Genomic DNA, 17,297 nt, shown 5'->3' on the forward strand with positions numbered 1-17,297 from the left:
CTGAGGTAGTATTTTGGTAGTTTCTGGTCCTTCCATTTCTAGTACTGGCTTTTTGGTATTGATGTGGGCGCTTTTGTTTCCAAAAGGATATGGGCCATTAATGAGCTAGGATGCAAATATATAGCCTCTCCTAGTCGAATGTCAACCCTGCCTTCACAAGTATGGTCTGTTTTCAAAGGGACGATGATGACTGACCAAGTATTGCCAGTATAAGCATAACACCTTCAGTTAGAAATGCCAACTGGGCTGGTCCAACAGCCAGAGATCAGCAGCCCTGTCATTGGGGGTACTCTGTGCTTTGGCTAGTAACCAAAGCACAGAGTACCACTTAAAATGGAAATGACCCTATACCAGCTAAAGGTACTGACTATAAAAAGATCATCACTCATTTTTAGGGATCCCAGATACATTGGAAAAAAATACGGGACACTCATGACTGAGAGTGAAAGTTTAGTATGCACATCCATCACATATGCCAGTCTTACAAAATGATTCTAACTTTCCAAGTGTGTGCGTGGTAAGGTTTACTATGCACACACTTTACTAAGTAAACAAATAGTAAATCAAATTTTTAGGCTGGATATTTTCATTAAGCCACTTTAAGTTGCCTTCAAATGGTTTTTTATTTACTATTATAGATACAAAAATAGATTGTTAAATTGCTCGACGTTAAACAAGCCACCACAAACTATACACTCCACTTTATCTGTCTCTCCCAATTTAGTAGATTTTTTTTAAAAACGGAAATTGAGTTTTTAAAGCGTCTGTATAATCACACATCCTTTTTGGCATTTTCAACGTTCAACAGGGCCACAGGAGAATTGAAAAACCATACATTTTAACAGCAGCCGTACAGTAATTAATACTCTGCAAGCACCGATTGTGAAAAAAACTCTTCGGGACAGCTTTTTGTCAAAAGGACAAAAAGCTGTCCTGAAGAGTTTTCTCGGGACAATGGGATGCATTAGCCAAAAAAACAGGACGATCCCATATTTTATGAGATGTCTGGGATCCCTACTCATTTTGCTACCTGGAATGTAAGAAGTTTATCTTACAAAGAAAATCAAATAGATGAAATTATATATCAAAAGAAAATCAAAATATCAGTATTGACTGAAACAAAGAAGAAAAATCAGGGAACCAAAGAAACTGATAACATATATATCTATAGTGGAGTACAAGATGACCAGAGGGCAAGAGAAGGAGTATCAATCATGATTCATAAATCCCTTAAAGACAACATCAATAACTATAAATACTGGAATGAAAGAATATTACAACTCAAATTGAAATCTAATAGAGGATCTCACAGTTCTTGGATTATATGCTCCAGAGCTGAGGAGAGAAAAGTTCAGACCTCTATAAACTCAACCAACTCCAAAATATAATAGAAAAAAAAAAAAAAAGACATGTTATTACTGCTGGGTGATTTAAATGCTCGCATAGGCAACATGAAAATCAAAAATCATGTTGGAACGTTTGTAGAATTAGTAAAAATAAATAGAAATGGCCAAAGATTAATTGACTTCTCTATCTAAAATAATCTAAGAATAATGAATAAAATGTTCAAGATGCCCATAAATTCACTTTACATCAATTGCCTAAGTATCCTATAATGCAATGCACATATTCTTACAGAATGTATAATGCTATGCATTATGGGAAATCCACTACCTAGACCGGTTTTGACCTTTATCGAAGTCTCATCAGTGGGAGCTAGGCCCACAAGTGATATGAAGATTGAAGTAATGCAGAACAATATTTCAAAGTAAAACAGATTTCAGTGTTTGTGCATGAAGTCACTTCACGAGCAAACTTTGTTTGCTTACACCTGGATAAAGGATGAAACCAAGAATATAACTTCTTGGCATCTTTAATTTATAGTATAACCAAGTGGAAAAACTTTCAACATCTATTTCTAGTAATAAGGTGTGACACCTTTTAACTACTTGTATAAGGAAATATGACTTCTGTATTACTTCGACCTTTGTATCACTTCTGGGTTTGGGCTAGGTCACAGTGGTGGCAGTGGAGTCATGCGCAAGCACAAGTCCATATTCACTTGCACTGCACCATTTATACTGAAGCATTTTTCTTAATCACTTGATCCACATTTAATTTACACTGAATATTTACATTTCTAGCAAACAATGGTGTTTCAGACACATGGAAGAGGTATAATTGTGGATGAAGGGTGTAGTGATGAATTATTATCGTGTGTCCTCCCTTCTGTTGGTTTTTGGCACAATGGTTAATCCAGCAAGTCTTTGGAACCAAGGGTGCCAGAAAATCGGTGGTGTGCCTGTACTGTTTCATGTAAAAGAAAAAAGAAAATAAAGATCAAAAGATTCTGATATTCACCACTGCTTTGATTTGTTTCAGTTATTTCATTCATTTTAAAATTGCAATAAAATTATTGTGTACAAGAAACTGATGGGAAAGCACAAGATTTTTATGTTTATGAAGGGAGCAGGAGACAATGGTTAATAAAAGGTTGAGAAACACCACTTCAAAAAGAAACTGATGTACTAATTGTAAAGAAATCAATGGACACCTAAGGGCAAGGTGCATTGTGCCACATAACGAGTCATGTTTGTAGCTGGTATAAATTGGAGGAATATGATGCTCCCAAGTCAGTGCAACTGCATCTGGGTGAAATGGTTGCGAGAAGGGAACTGATGAAGTTTTAAAGAGACATTGTGATAGGATGCCATGTTGACTATTTGGCAAACTGTTGACAAATTGGGCCATCCCAGGTCAACATCAGTGATAATATACTACCTGTGGACACCCCACCGTACTCACTGAACATGACCGCAAGGTGCTATGGATAAGATGTATAAACTGCCATTCATCGGTTGGCACATTGAATGCGAAGTTAAGGGCATCGACTGGAACACAAATCTGCACAAAAACATTCAGAACCAAGGCTCACAACATGAGTTTCCAGTTCCTCATTCTGATATTTGTCCACATCACTCTATTTGATATTGACTGCCATTCAAGAAGATTATCCTCATTTTTGGTGTTGAATACTATGGCTACTCCCTCTTTTTCCCTGAATATAACATTTTGCATTTGTTGCTTAGAAATATCTCAACTGTTTTTGTCTTCTTTGTTTCAGTCACACATATTATGCCGATCTGGCACCTATCCAATTCTTCTGCCTGTTCAATTTCTTTTCCATTGATGCTTCTTAGATTGATAGTATCGATCTTGAGTTCTGCTGATGTTGAGTTGGGTTCCAGAATTTATTTCAGTAGCTGACTTTGCGCTCATCCTGATGAAAACAATGGGGACCGTGTTTAACTGGGCAATGTCCCAGCCAGTATGAAATCCTGTTATATTATACAAGCATTTTACATTGTGGTTTATGTCAATAAGAAAACAATTTGGTCAGCTAAATCCCAAATTGCCACGCCATCCTTGTTTATTCAGTATCCAGGTAGATACCTACCAGGGTGCACCACAAGAAGGTGAATACTGGACATTAGGTCAGAAGTCCTGGTCGATTTTCTGCATGGAGGTCCCCTCCCAGTTATACAGCTTTGACCCTTCAGCACCTCAGTTAATTACTTATTAGGATGAATATACAAACTTTTTGCCTCTCAAACAAAAATCAGAGAATGAAGCCCTTTTATAGTTGGAAGTCTCTATTCTCTTATTTTATTATTATTTTTTTTTTTTTTTTGAGAAAGGGTAGTAGATGAAGAAAAGAGAGAGGGGGCAGTACTCATTGCTCTGCTCTAAAGTATGATATTTCTAAGTTAAATTTTGCTACTGATGTCTGCTTCATTTCTTTGAAGCAAAAATTTATATTTCTTAAGTCATATAAAAATATCAGTTATTTACTTGACTAACCACTGTTCTTTGTGAATTCAGCACGAAAAGCTGTAGGCAAAATATAGTTCTTCTCAACTAGAAATCCTTGCTTTTGTAAAGCATCTGTCAGAACAGCATGAGCATAATTTTCCTCATATTTCAACTCAGGATGACTCCATATTTCTTGACTAATTGAATTCAATAGTGATTTTTCTTTCTCAATTTCCTTTGAAATTATATCAAAATCTTTATCAGTCATTTTCTGTTAGCCTCAACTTAATAGAACATTGATATATGTAGAAAACTGAAAAATAAAAAAATAAACTACAATAAATATTTGTTGATATGCTAAAAATCATATTTAGAAATTAAAATTACAATGCAGGTATAAGGGAATCTGCACATAGCAACATTATAATGCAAGTACTGGAAGTCACTTTTAGTGTGCACAAACAGTGCACTTCTAAAGAGATTTTAATAACTAAAATTGATAAAGAGAATGTTATAATTACACTTAATTGAATAGTACAGAAAAAAAATGAATTTTTTGGTAACAGACAACAACAACACTTATGAAGCTAGTAATAATGGCCTTGCTAAATGAACTAATTTGCTTTAAATATATTGTTCACTATTATTTAGCCAAGAAATGAGCAGCAACATTCAAGGAGCTTGTGAGTCTCTTCTTCCTCCTATATTCAGAACACACACACAGCACTAGTAAAAAGACTAAAGATCAAAACTGACTCCTATCACCATGATGATATCCACCTCAGTTTTGATGTCCCCTATCACAGACAGAAAAAAATTATTTTCAAGATATTAATGCGTTCTTCTCATATGTCCTGCCATTAGAATAGTCTCGCAAAGTAAATTCTTCCTACAGAAGGTAATGTTATGCTCTCCAGTAGCCAATTTTTAGTTGGAATCTATTGATCAATCTGCTCTAGACTCATTTCCCCTTTAAAACCAAACATATGGTTCAGAAATGTAGACTATGTATTCATTACCTCTGGCTACATGGTGTTCAAACCATTAACACATTCCTCAAACAACATAAACGAATACATTTCACAGCTGAACTTGAAATGCAAGGCTCTTCCTTTTTTTTCAATATGCTGGTGTACACCTTCTCAGGTACTTTGTATTTTTCTTGAAAGTTTATTTTTCACTAGGTTAGACCATAATAAATTTAGTTTAATCCTTTATCCCAGTGAGAGCAAACAAAGTTTGCGCCTGAAAATATCTTCAGGACTGAATATAGTGTTGTACTATCTTACCTGGGTAAGTAGTGCAACACCAAGGCAACTTGTAGCAAAGGTGGAGCAAGCTACCAACACTCCTAACCCAGTATCTCCCATAATGCAAAACACATCTCCTTGTGGATATGTATACTGTTATGCATTAAGGGATTGGCCACTACCCAGACTAGTTTCGACCTTTATTGAGGTCTCTTCAGTGGGAGCCGGGCCCAGATACCAGGCAGAAGCAGTAGCAAGGTCATCTTTACCTATAGGAGTTGCCAAAAGGTTTGCCACCTTTTTTTTAAAATTACTCTGGATTTAGAGAAAGATGTTGAACTTTTGCAAACTTTGTTTGCTCTCACTGGGATAAAGGATTAAACTAAATTTATTATAGTCTAACCTAGTGAAAAATAAACTTTCAACATCTTTCTCTAAATCCAGAGTAATTTAAAAAAAAGTGGCAAACCTTTTGGCAACTCCTATAGGTAAAGATGACCTTGCTACTGCTTCTGCCTGGTATCTCCAACCCTGGGCCTGGCTCCCACTGAAGAGATCTCAATAAAGGTCGAAACTAGTCTGGGTAGTGGCCAATCCCTTAATGCATAACAGCATACATATCCACAAGGAGATGTGTTTTGCATTATTGGAGATACTGGGTTAGGAGTGTTGGTAACTTGCTCCACCTTTGCTACGAGTTGCCTTGGCATTGCACTACTTACCCAGGTAAGATAGTACAACACTATATTCAGTCCTGAAGATATTTTCAGGCACAAACTTTGTTTGCTCTCACTGGGATAAAGGATTAAACTAAATTTATTATTTGTATTTTTCTGTTTATAGAAAATAAATAAATACAAGAGAATGACTACACCCTCTAGTTGTATCCATAAACTCTGGGCAATTAATAATTAAAAACAGGACCTTTTCCATATCCTTCAATGAGTAACTCATCCTTAAAAAAAAAAAAACTCTAGGTCATCATGTCAATAACAGTGACAGTGAAAACACAACTCATAACTACACTAAAAAAAAAAAAAAATTGACAACCGCCATCTTCTATAGCAGAAAATATTTTGGAAAAACTGCTTACAAAAGTACAATTTTAAAGTGACTTCCAACCTCTCTCTCTCCCTTGAAATTTTAGAAATGTAAGTGAGCTAATGAGGGAAAGGGGGGAAGGGAGAATCTTTCCTCTAAAGTAAGGTGACTAGACCAGATGTTAAAAAATGGGACAATCCCCTTTTTTAGGCTCTGGTCCCGTTGTCCTGACAAAACCTTAACGGGATGCTGTTGTCCCTTTTTATTAACTTTAGTCCCATTTTGTCCCTTTTTTTTTTGAATTCGTGGCATAACTTCATTCTTGTATGTTAGAATATGGAAAGGATAATATCTCTGCTGGTGACATGTGATAGCTTAAGATCAATAACATGCATGCTATGATGATTATCAATCGTTATGAATGCACTCTCTCTGCGATAGGACCAAAATGCTGGAACCAGTGGCAACACTGCAGCATCCAGGCATTAGCAAGGTTACTTTGTCTACCATACCATTGTTTTGTGCTTCTTATGCCGGTTTGGTAGTAATTGTGAAAGTTAAAGCGAGTATATATTGTGAGTGGTGATATTTCATCCAGATTTTATCATGCCAAAAAGGAAGTGTAGTTTCACCTTGGATTTAAAAGAAGAATATCCCTTCTTGAAAGATGACAAAACAACAAACAAGTTGCAATGTACTATGTGTCGTTCAGTTTTTTAAATTGAACATGGAGGCCATTCTGATATAAAACATTTGATGAAGCAAAAACATAAATTGGCAGCCACTGCTTGCAGTTCAAGTCCAGATGTTACATAATTTTTCACAAAATATTCAAAAGGGAAATTAACTGATGAAAGTAAATGTCTTGCAGCTCAAGAATGTTTGTTTGCGTTTCATGCAGCGAAACATAACTTTTCATTGAGGTCAATTGACTGCAGCTAGAGGAGGGTGGAGGGGGCAGCACTTTGAATCGTTTTGAACTTTTGCAGTTAATTCTAAAATACAGTCTCGAGAACTCATTTTCAAATATTGTAATACTACTGCGAATTTTCCTCACATGTGCTGTAAGTGTTGCTAGTTGTGAGAGGAGTTTTTCTAAATAAAACTGATTAAGAATTACCTACATTACTATGAAATAGACTTTGCAATGTCATCGATGATTTTGCTAAGAGAAAAGCAAGAAAAATAACATTTTAGAATGTGAAATTAAAGTTTTATTTCAAAAATAAGTACAGTGTTTTAATTTATTTCCCTATACATCGTTTTGACCTTTTGTAGTATTTTTGGTGTGTTTTGAGAGGGGCGGCAAACTCAGGGACAGCCCCAGGTGACAAAAGCTCTAGCTACCACTGACTGCACCTCTGTAGTAGTGAGAAATTTATTTCAAAAGAAATTTACACTTGGGTGAACAAAGTGCCAATCAATTTTAGTGAATGTCCTGGCACCTTACGCAATGCGAGAAATAGCAATTGAATTAAAACAAGCCAAATATGTATCAGTTATGGTAAACACATCAAACATCCACTGCCAAAACATACTGCAGTTATTGCATTTGTTATAGCAATTCCAGGAACAAACGCAACTGGAGAGAGATTTTTTTTTCTTTCATGAGTTCTTTGTGGTAAATGAAAAGAACCGCTTCAACACCAAGACTGTGAAAGCAACAATTGTTGTGATCAAGACTCATTTTGACATTTTGTGTATAGACTTTAATGAGCGCATCTTGAAAGAAACAACACTTTTGGAAGAAATAACGTCATCATATAAATATAATAATAATACTCCATAATTATAATGCACACTTCAGTCTTGTGTACTGTAATTATATGTTATTCCATTTTTATGTAGAGTGTACCAGAAGTGTCCTGTTTTTGTCCCTTTTTTTAATTGCTGAAAAATTCAAAATGTCCCTTTTTTTTGTTTTTGTTTCAAAAATCTGGTCACCCTACTCTAAAGGTACTCCATCAGTTCACCTGTGCATCTACAAAATCTGCTGCACTTGTTGCATTCTCTATGTTGAAAAAACAGGAAGCTGGTTGGTTGGTTTGGGTTTAATGAAACAAGGATATTTGAGGTTGTACTGCAAAATTATTATTATTATTATTATTTGACACCTCCAGGGAGTCCAAAGGCTCATCGAGGGAGGGCACCTGCTCTATAACTCTGTCTCCACCAACTGACCTCAACTACACCAATGCCATTTACCGCAGACCACCACCACCACTAGTTTTCCCATAGACAATCACAACCATCCATGCCCACAGCGGGATTCAAACCCGCAGCCTTATGGCTGGAGAGCGGATACGTTAACCACTTGGCAAGCCAGGCTGGCAAAAAAAAAAATCCTCCCTGGCAGGGAATCGAATCCCAGTCTCCTGCATGACAGGCAGGGATACTAACCACTATACTACCGAGGAACTCAAAAACTGCTGAAAAAAGTATATGTTAATATGTTAATTATATAAATTATAAAAATTAAACTAAAAATTATAATTATATGTAATAAATTAAAATTACAAAGGTTATAGTAGAAGTACACAAAATAATGGCAAATAACTACATAACATCTATGTACATGAAACACATTTGAAAAAGTTGAACAATGCAATATATATACATATAAGACATTTATGATCAGATGTGTTTACACAAATTAATTCTTTATAAAAAAGTTAAACAGTTCAATGCAATTTGTCTGAGCCTAACAAGATCTATCTACCTGAGTGTATTACAGTGTCATGTGTAAGCAAGTGATATGTTTCTTAAAGAGTGAAAGGTTGTACTCATATAGGAAAAAACAGAATGTGGGAGATTATTCTGAAAAATAGACAAGGATGGAATGAAGGAAGATGATGAGAAATTAGTTCGGTGTGTTTGAAGCTGGACAGTGTATGAGTGTTGGCCAGTGATTGCTCTAGTTCTTCTATGGTTAGAAGAAAGCAGAGGAATGGTAGCAGCCAATTCTGAGGAGCAATGCCTATGAAAGTACCTATACAAAACGACATGGTGCTGAAACAGAACACCTATGATGTTATTGAAGGGAGTCTGTGAGAGAAGGGTTGCCTATTAAGCAGATTCTCTCTTCTGAATATCATTAACAATTTTTAGAGAGGTCTTGGGTGCTCCACTCCAAATGTGGGAACAGTACTCCAAAGTTGGACAGATCTCAGACTTGTAAAATGTTAGGAGTTGAGAAGAGGAGAAGTAATGTTTAGAATGGAAAAGAACATGAAGCTTTTTAGGGGCTAAAGAGGCTATGTAAGTAATAAGTAAATGGATGTGACAGTCAACCAAAGAAGAGAGAGTTATTGAAAGGAAACTGGAACGTTATCAAAAATGAGAGGGGGATGAGGAAGAATTTTTCATGTGGGTATAGTACACCCACAGATACGAGATCCTTCAACACTTCTGCGCATCTCAAAAGAAGGAGAATTCAATCCGATAATAGGCTAATCAATCCGTATTGTGGGATGAGTGTTTTATTATTATGTCGGAAAATTAACTTCTCTTTTATGATCACTGTAGTTTTTAAAGTGGTAACTATTTTGCTTGTATAACAGCTGGAAAATTTTATGTATAAAGCAAGTGATTTCGCTTGTTGGTGACCAATTTGTACATTACCTTATTTCTTTCTCTCCTTCAACATGAATTGACTCTTCTTGGCAGTCTGCGAATGACAGCTCTCGCTTATGTGGTTGGACTATAATAAGGCGGGCTTGAGTTTTTTTGGCATTGAAATTTACTAAGTTGTCTTCACCTCATTTCAGAATGTTGTGGAGGTCAGTTTTAAAGTCACTGGTTGTGGAAGATCTTTAGGCATCTAACATTAGGTTACTGCAAATATGTGAAAAGGCTTATGTGATCATAGTAAATGTTATTTATTTCAGAATATTGATAACACCACCAAATGATAAGAAAATAATATTTATTAACTTATTTGCTGATATTTTGCTGGTATTTATATGCAGCATCTTCAGAGCACAAAAATAGTTTGTTACAGTATATGAAATAATATCAGTTTGGTATAACATTGGGACTAGTTTAAAAAAAATGGACAACATAAGGAACTAAGTCCTAATTGCACGGGATCTATGTTTTCTATCTTTTTCCAACATAGATGGTGCCTAATCAGGACTTTAGTTCCTTGAGTTGTCCGTTACAATTTTTTTTAACTAGTTCCACTGTTACATTAAATTGCTGTTGCTTCACGTACTGTGGCAAACTGTTTTTGTGCTCTGAAGATGCTGGATATAATACCAGCAAATAAGTTAATAAATATTATTTTCTTATCATTCTCTGTTGTCATTAATATCATGAAAATAAATAACAGGATACTGCAGAGTTTATCGAATGAGGACGAGAAATGAAGAGTACTGTCGTTGGCAAAGCTGTGAATCAGATTTGAAGTCAGAGAAAGGAGGTCATTGATGTAAAGGGGAAAGAGCCACCCACCATGACACACAGTGAATGACCAGTGAAGAAGCTGACAATCAAATCACAGAGTATAGAAGGGAAACCATAAGATGGCAGCTTGTTCAGGAAGCATCGGTGCCACACATTCAAATGCCTTAGAAATAGAGAGCGATGAGTTTCTCCAAATCTTTCCACAGCCTGAGCTAAACATGGGTTAGATTAGCTAGGAAAGCAGCTGTAGAATGGGAATGGCAGAATCCCTATTGGTGATTGTTAATTGATGTTAGTAACCTTCTCAATCAATCATTTTCGAAAATACTGAGGAGAGCAATGGGATGATAGTTAGATGGCTAACTATCATCCCATTGTTAAGACACTAATAAGACTAAGAGTCTTATTAGTGTCAAGCTTAATGAGGATTTTTTCTGATGTCCTTTTGGTAAAAGTTCATGCAGTGATTAGATGTTAACTGATTTACCATACATCTGATCCATCAGATTGGTAGATCAGTTAGCATCCGCCTTGAAGAACACAAAAATTATATCCACAATCATCTGTATAGCATTCAGGAGTGGCAGACCATATTTTGGATACTTCTTTACATAGGATCAGATGGAGGAAAAATCTTTACTACACAGAAGTTGTTATAGGTCTGAGAGACTATTCTTAAAATCAGCATCAGCTATGAAGCACTCTCCTAACCTTAAACTGTTTTCCTTAATTACATGGTTTAGTGCTGCATGACTATCAGTTCTAATTGTGCTCTGATGATGCTGTTAAAAAACAGCAAAATATTAGCAAGTTTAATAAATATACAATATCTCTCTCTCTCGGTGTTGTTGATACCTTAAAAAATTATGAATACATAGAGTAAGTATGAGCTGAACTAGCAGCTGTAGCAGTGGTGCATCCGGGGGGGGGGGGGGGGGGGGCTTGCCCCACCCAAAGAAAAAGGAAAAAAAAAACACACTAGAAAATTTTCAAAAAATCTTTTCCTAATTAAAATTCATTTTTTTTTAAATTCATGTTGTGTCATGTCTTCTATTTCTATACTACTTATGAATTAATGATCATTGCAGATGCTCACTAATTCATAAGTCATATGTGATGCATAGTGTGTATTATCAAATCGTCTACTCAACTTGGGCCCCCTCCCAAGATTAAATCCTGAGTGCGCTACTGAGCTGTAGTCCCAACTATTTAGACTTACATGCTCGTTGAACTCATTTTAGGTTTTAATGGAATAAATACAGCACATAAATAATTTAACAATACATTTAATCACTCCTATATTGTTTTAAAATATCTCCACAAGGCATGTGAAGATTGAGAGTTTTATATCTGCTTATATCATCAGAGGATGTAATTGTGAGGGGAGAGGTTCACACTTTCCTCCAGTTGATGAAAGTGATCATGAAGTGATCACCTGAGTTGTGGCTAGCCATATGTGAACTTCTGTGAGGAAAGGATATATATGTGGAATTATAAGGCTAGTGATTATGAAAAGCTTACATGCTTTTCATAATGAGGCATTGAGCAGTAAGGAAATAAATGCTGCTTGCCAACTGACAAAGAAAAACATTACAGCATCAATGTGTGAATGTATTCCAAAGGCTGAATAAGGTAGGTGTAAAATGGATGGATGAATGAGGGTCTTAAGCATGAAATCTTGGAGAAGGTACTTTGGTGGCAGTACAAGATGAGCACTCTCATTGGGCGACTAATTCAATTGAAAAAATTTAATTTTTTTTATTGATTATTACATGCAGTTCAAGTACATCTTGCTTGCACCAATACAATGAATATTTGTATATCTTCGGACTCATCGCGGTAGATCCAAACCATCCACACAATCTATCATACCTCTCCTTGAACCTATTAACTGACAAAACATACACAACTAACTCTGGAAAAACTGATGTTTTTCAAATATATAAATAAAAAGTTAATTTATTAAATTAGTAATAAAATAAATATCTTTGATCGATTGGTAGAGCCTCTACTACTAATGGTCCACGCAAAAAGTTAAGCAAGTTTGAGCGCGGTTGGAAGGGATACAATCGTTTAATGCTGCTGGTACACTCTCCCTCGATGAGTCTTTGCAGGCGTCACATAATAATAATAATAAAGTTTACGCTGAAGACAAGAACCTGTTACCCACGTGGAAGTCCTTGTTTTTAGTTAGATTCTTGGGCACAATAAAATTTAACTAATATCGGGGGAGGAATACAATTATGCTACCATTGAACCATCGAAACGGAAATTTGTTTTCCGCTTACGATAATGAAGGATTCCTTCAGTCCTGTGTTCTAAAATTCTTTGCATAACTAGTGCCATGTCCGCACATAGGCAAAACCAGTAACCCTGGGTAAGAAGTAGATCAAACGAAAACTGCAAAAGCCCAACAATTTAAGCTCTCGAATGGCTTATTACAAGAGTCCAAACATCGCAGTTACATCACTTTGCATAATCACGGTAAGTTAAGCAAAACTCCCACGATGAGTCTTCGGACTCCTTGGAGGTATCAGGAATAATAATAATAATAATAATAATAATAATAAAAAATTTGCCAGTAAAAAATAAAATAAAATACTTGCCGATCACAAGCAACGTAGACTTAAAAATTCATAATAATTCAACAAATTCACCACATTACGTAACAACCCCAATACCCGACGTTAGTCAACCTAAACCGAAGCATGTGCACAAATTACCAATGCTGCCCTCTGCCGCAAATATTCTTTTACTGTATATGTACCAACCAACCCCTCTCTCTCTAATCAAGCACTGCTAAGATTTTGCACTTCAGAAACACATTATGCATCCATTGCTTTAGCCCCTATCATTTTAACCAATTGAGTCTAAAATAATAATAATAATCTCATCTCATCTCATTTTCCTTTTCCCATCGTTTACCTTGGGGTGTCGAGAGTTTATTAATCATCGGACCTCAAACCGTTCACAGGATAAGGTGGTCAGCCCTACGCCCCGGTGTATCCTAGGTCCGTAGTGTTGAGTTCGCAATAATAATAATAATAATTTCCTAAATATAAGTTATTCAATAATCTCTAAAGTCAGCACCGCAATCTTGCTTTTTTGTATTACTAATTACAAAATGGAACAGAATACACATCGGTTCTTTCTCTATCAATAACACCCTAGGTAAAGGCATAACGTAAAATCTAAACAAACTTGAGAATTGCAGCGATTCTTCATTCAATTTCACATTCAGTTTTTAAAATAAACTGGTTTATTTTTCAAATCAAATATTAAGACATCAGGATTATTTTAGCAGTCAGGAACAATCATTTTTTTCCAAACTTTATCTTTCACTCATGCCTGAAAAACATTAAACTGGTTGTAAAAGCCTGTACTTTATAGCAATGCGTATTGCAGCTGACAAATATTGAGTTCAGGACCAAACTTTCCTTTCAAGATCAACTTTCTCTTCTTCGCTTGACTGTCACATCTAGTTTATCCTGGCATAAACATATTACTTACATGGCCCACTTAGCCTCCAAAAAGCTTGGTGTGCTTTCCCATTCTAAACATTACTTCTCTTCCTCTTAACTCCTAATATTTTATAAGTCTCAGTTCCAATCAACGTTGTAGTACTGTTTCCACATTTGAGCGGAGCACCCAAGAACTCTTGATAATATTCAGAAAACGGCAAATCCACTTAATAGACGACCATTTCCCTCCCAAACTTCAATCACTTTATCATGGTCATTGCTCCTCTGAATTGGCTGCTATCATTCCTCCGCTTTCTTTTAACCATGTAAGAATTAAGCAGTCAAAACCATACACTGTCCAGCTTCAAACAGACCAAACTAACTTCTCATCAGCTTCCTTCATTCCATCAATGTCTATTCTTTAGAATAATCTCCCACATACTGTTTTTCCTATATGAGTATAACCTCTCACTCTTTAAAAAACCTATCAACAAGCTACATTTTTCTCCTTAGTCACATGCCCACACATGGCATTGTAATGTTATAGGTCCTGTGACCTTTCATGTGTAGGGGTCAACATAAAAAATTACTTATTCATATTTTGTCTTTGCTTTCTAACTATTTGTCGTGAATCCATTTTCTTTCTTTCTGCTTGTTGAAGAGTTGCGAGAATTATTGATTTACTAACAATGTGGATATTTGTTTTCGCGTTATTACTCAAATCAAGTTTGCATTCTATTATTGATACCTAGTGAATCAAGTGGAGAGGATAATAGAATTTTTGTATGACGCATCTGTCACTCCTCTATTTGATCAAATGCTTAACCATTTATAATTTATGAAGAGTAATTCTAGGTTAAGGGACCGATTGTTTACTATTACAAGTCAAGAAAAGTCCCAATCTACAGCATTATTATCTTTCTATTGGCCATAGTCTACGACAGGTTGTCGTTATTTTGCAGGAGGTAAAATTCGATTTTCTGGGAGGTAAAATCCCGCCTCTCCAATATAAGCAGCTAATTCAATTTCATTGAAAAGCTTTATGAATCTCGTTCATATCCATAGGATTCGAACCTGAGCAAAGAAGACAATGACCCAACGCATCAAATTTTGGGTGGTGTTAATCAATTTCCAAACTCATATTTAATCAATAATTTAAAAATTGATTACATTGCTTTTTTAATTCCTTGAAATTCAAATGGTATCTAATATGGTATACTTTACAATAAACATTGCCTAATATTCAAACTATTTGGCTGCATATTATAAAAGCTTTATCATTCAGTTTTAAAGTATTAGAATATTTTTCAATATATTTTGCTCTCACACCTGAAATATTTGAGTCTTTTGTAGCAGCGTCGATAACAAAACCCTTTGGTGGAAAGCCATGTTGAATCTCGACTAGTGGGTGAAAAAAATCATTATAAGGTTTTTTAAAATGAAAGTGAATTGTCCAGCTCATAAGGAGGAATTTTCCTCCAGGAAAGACTCTGGATAGTTTTTTTTTTACCACCAGAAAAAGTAGGGTTTTAATCCGGCATAAACAGGTAAACTGGTAAGAAAATATAACCAATTTCGACAAAATACGTTACAAATAGTAGAAACAGATTGGTTTAATAAGATGTTACCGTACGTTTCCCTATGAGCCTTATAGTTTATCATCATACACTAATTTATACTCTAATAATAAACACAGTACTCGAATTCTTTAATAGTTGCATTCTCTGAGGAAATCTACTATCCTTTTCTCCCATAAAGGAGCACAATGCAGACATTAAACGAGGCTATTTAGCGCTAACTTTTGATGACTAGTGGGGAGCTAGCCTGCACCCTTAGCCAATCACAAAATACTTTGCTCAAGACAATCAATGATTTTCGTTGGTATCTGGACAGGAGAGTACAGAAGCCAACTGCCACCATTTCGTGGTCTCTAATCCTAACATTATATATTCTTATCACTATGTATAGAAATATATATTAGAAAGTACATCACTACTTGATTTAGAAAACTAAGGGCTGAATTTTCCTACCTCTGTTAGTGACAATAATTATGATTAGTAAACCTCCTGACAGGTACTGTATTTTATTTTATTTGTTTATGTGCATCCCATGAAAGGTTTTATACCGATCAAGAGTTCGAATCTGGAAACCCTGCGCTACAGACCACACATGGGACTTTTTCAAGTCGCTTCAGGCCTCCAATAAGCAGAGTGGTCGTGATCTTACATTAAGTTGATATTCATCTGCTACGTAAAAATATTCACAAATATCCATACACATACAGCGGGATGCTAACCTGCTGTTTATTGATTGGAGAGTGGAAGCACTATCCATTCAGCCAATCAGTTAATATGAACAGATTTAGCCTAAAAAGGAAACATTCTTTAGGTTAAATTAGTCAGTTATTGTATTCCCTTTTTCACAAATAAAAATATCTAATGTCTTTTATTTGTTATAGGAGATCTTTTAGTCCAGCCGCTTGCTATCCTTCAAGTCTTCACTGATAGTGAGGCTATTAATGAATCAAAGCTTTCTAGGAGAAACACTTTTTCTTTTTTCTTTTTTTCATTTAAATACATGATTAAGATACTCCTGCATCTAAATATTCCAGACCAGAACAATGTTGTTCTGGTCTAGAACAGGCTGAAAAAAACTCCTACTGTTGGCACTACAATCAAACATTGAATGATCTTTCTTCTGGTAGCCTAGCACTATGGAAATTAACTCCATTTCTACAGGCACCCATAAATAAATATGAAATGTGTGGTGGTGGTGGGGGGGGGATTACGATCCGTGATGACAAACTGCAAAATTTTGCATTCAAAGGCGTAAAAATGTACATTAAGAATGATTTAAAAACACAGGATTTTTCCTACATATGTTGTTATTGTTCACTTAGCGTAAAAGCAAAATTTTACTATTTAAGACTTTCTTAGGAATTATACTGATTAGTGTGTTTTCAGTCATTAAAAAAGAAATAAAGTACCTTATCAATTGCACTGCATTTATTTATTAATACATTTCCTACCTCTGTTAGTTTACTGTCCATGTTACGATCTTGAAGCCATGAATGACAACACAGCGTCGTCATCATCATAACGCTAATTACAGATATAGACCATATTGATCTGTTCCAATCTCATTATCCATCTAATATCCTCTTTCCAATTTTCTTTCCAACTCACCAATGTGAGCCCCTGAGAAACACAATATAATCCAACAAGAAGCATTAACTTCACAAACGGATCACTGATGAAGTAAATTATTGTCTTATAGCATGGCGTGGCTTATGCTTCTATCTAATAATATTAATGATGGACCGGTAATC

The 17,297-nt window shown here is 35.5% G+C and overlaps 1 protein-coding gene across 1 annotated transcript in view; it reads right to left on the reverse strand.

Moving 5' to 3' along the window:
* LOC150103115 (xaa-Arg dipeptidase-like) overlaps positions 1–17,297 on the reverse strand; it is a 238,885-nt gene that overhangs the window by 41,262 nt on the left and 180,326 nt on the right. The window contains exon 3 of the mRNA XM_090398096.1: positions 3,862–4,126. Coding sequence (XP_090254222.1) covers positions 3,862–4,081 — 220 coding nt within the window. The 5' untranslated portion in view covers positions 4,082–4,126. The remainder of the gene's footprint in view (positions 1–3,861; positions 4,127–17,297) is intronic.

The sequence above is a fragment of the Typopeltis vanoorti genome, chromosome 9, assembly GCF_054136105.1.
Source record: "Typopeltis vanoorti isolate ZY-2024b chromosome 9, IOZ_Tvanoo_1.0, whole genome shotgun sequence".
Taxonomy (NCBI): Eukaryota; Metazoa; Arthropoda; class Arachnida; order Uropygi; family Thelyphonidae; genus Typopeltis; species Typopeltis vanoorti.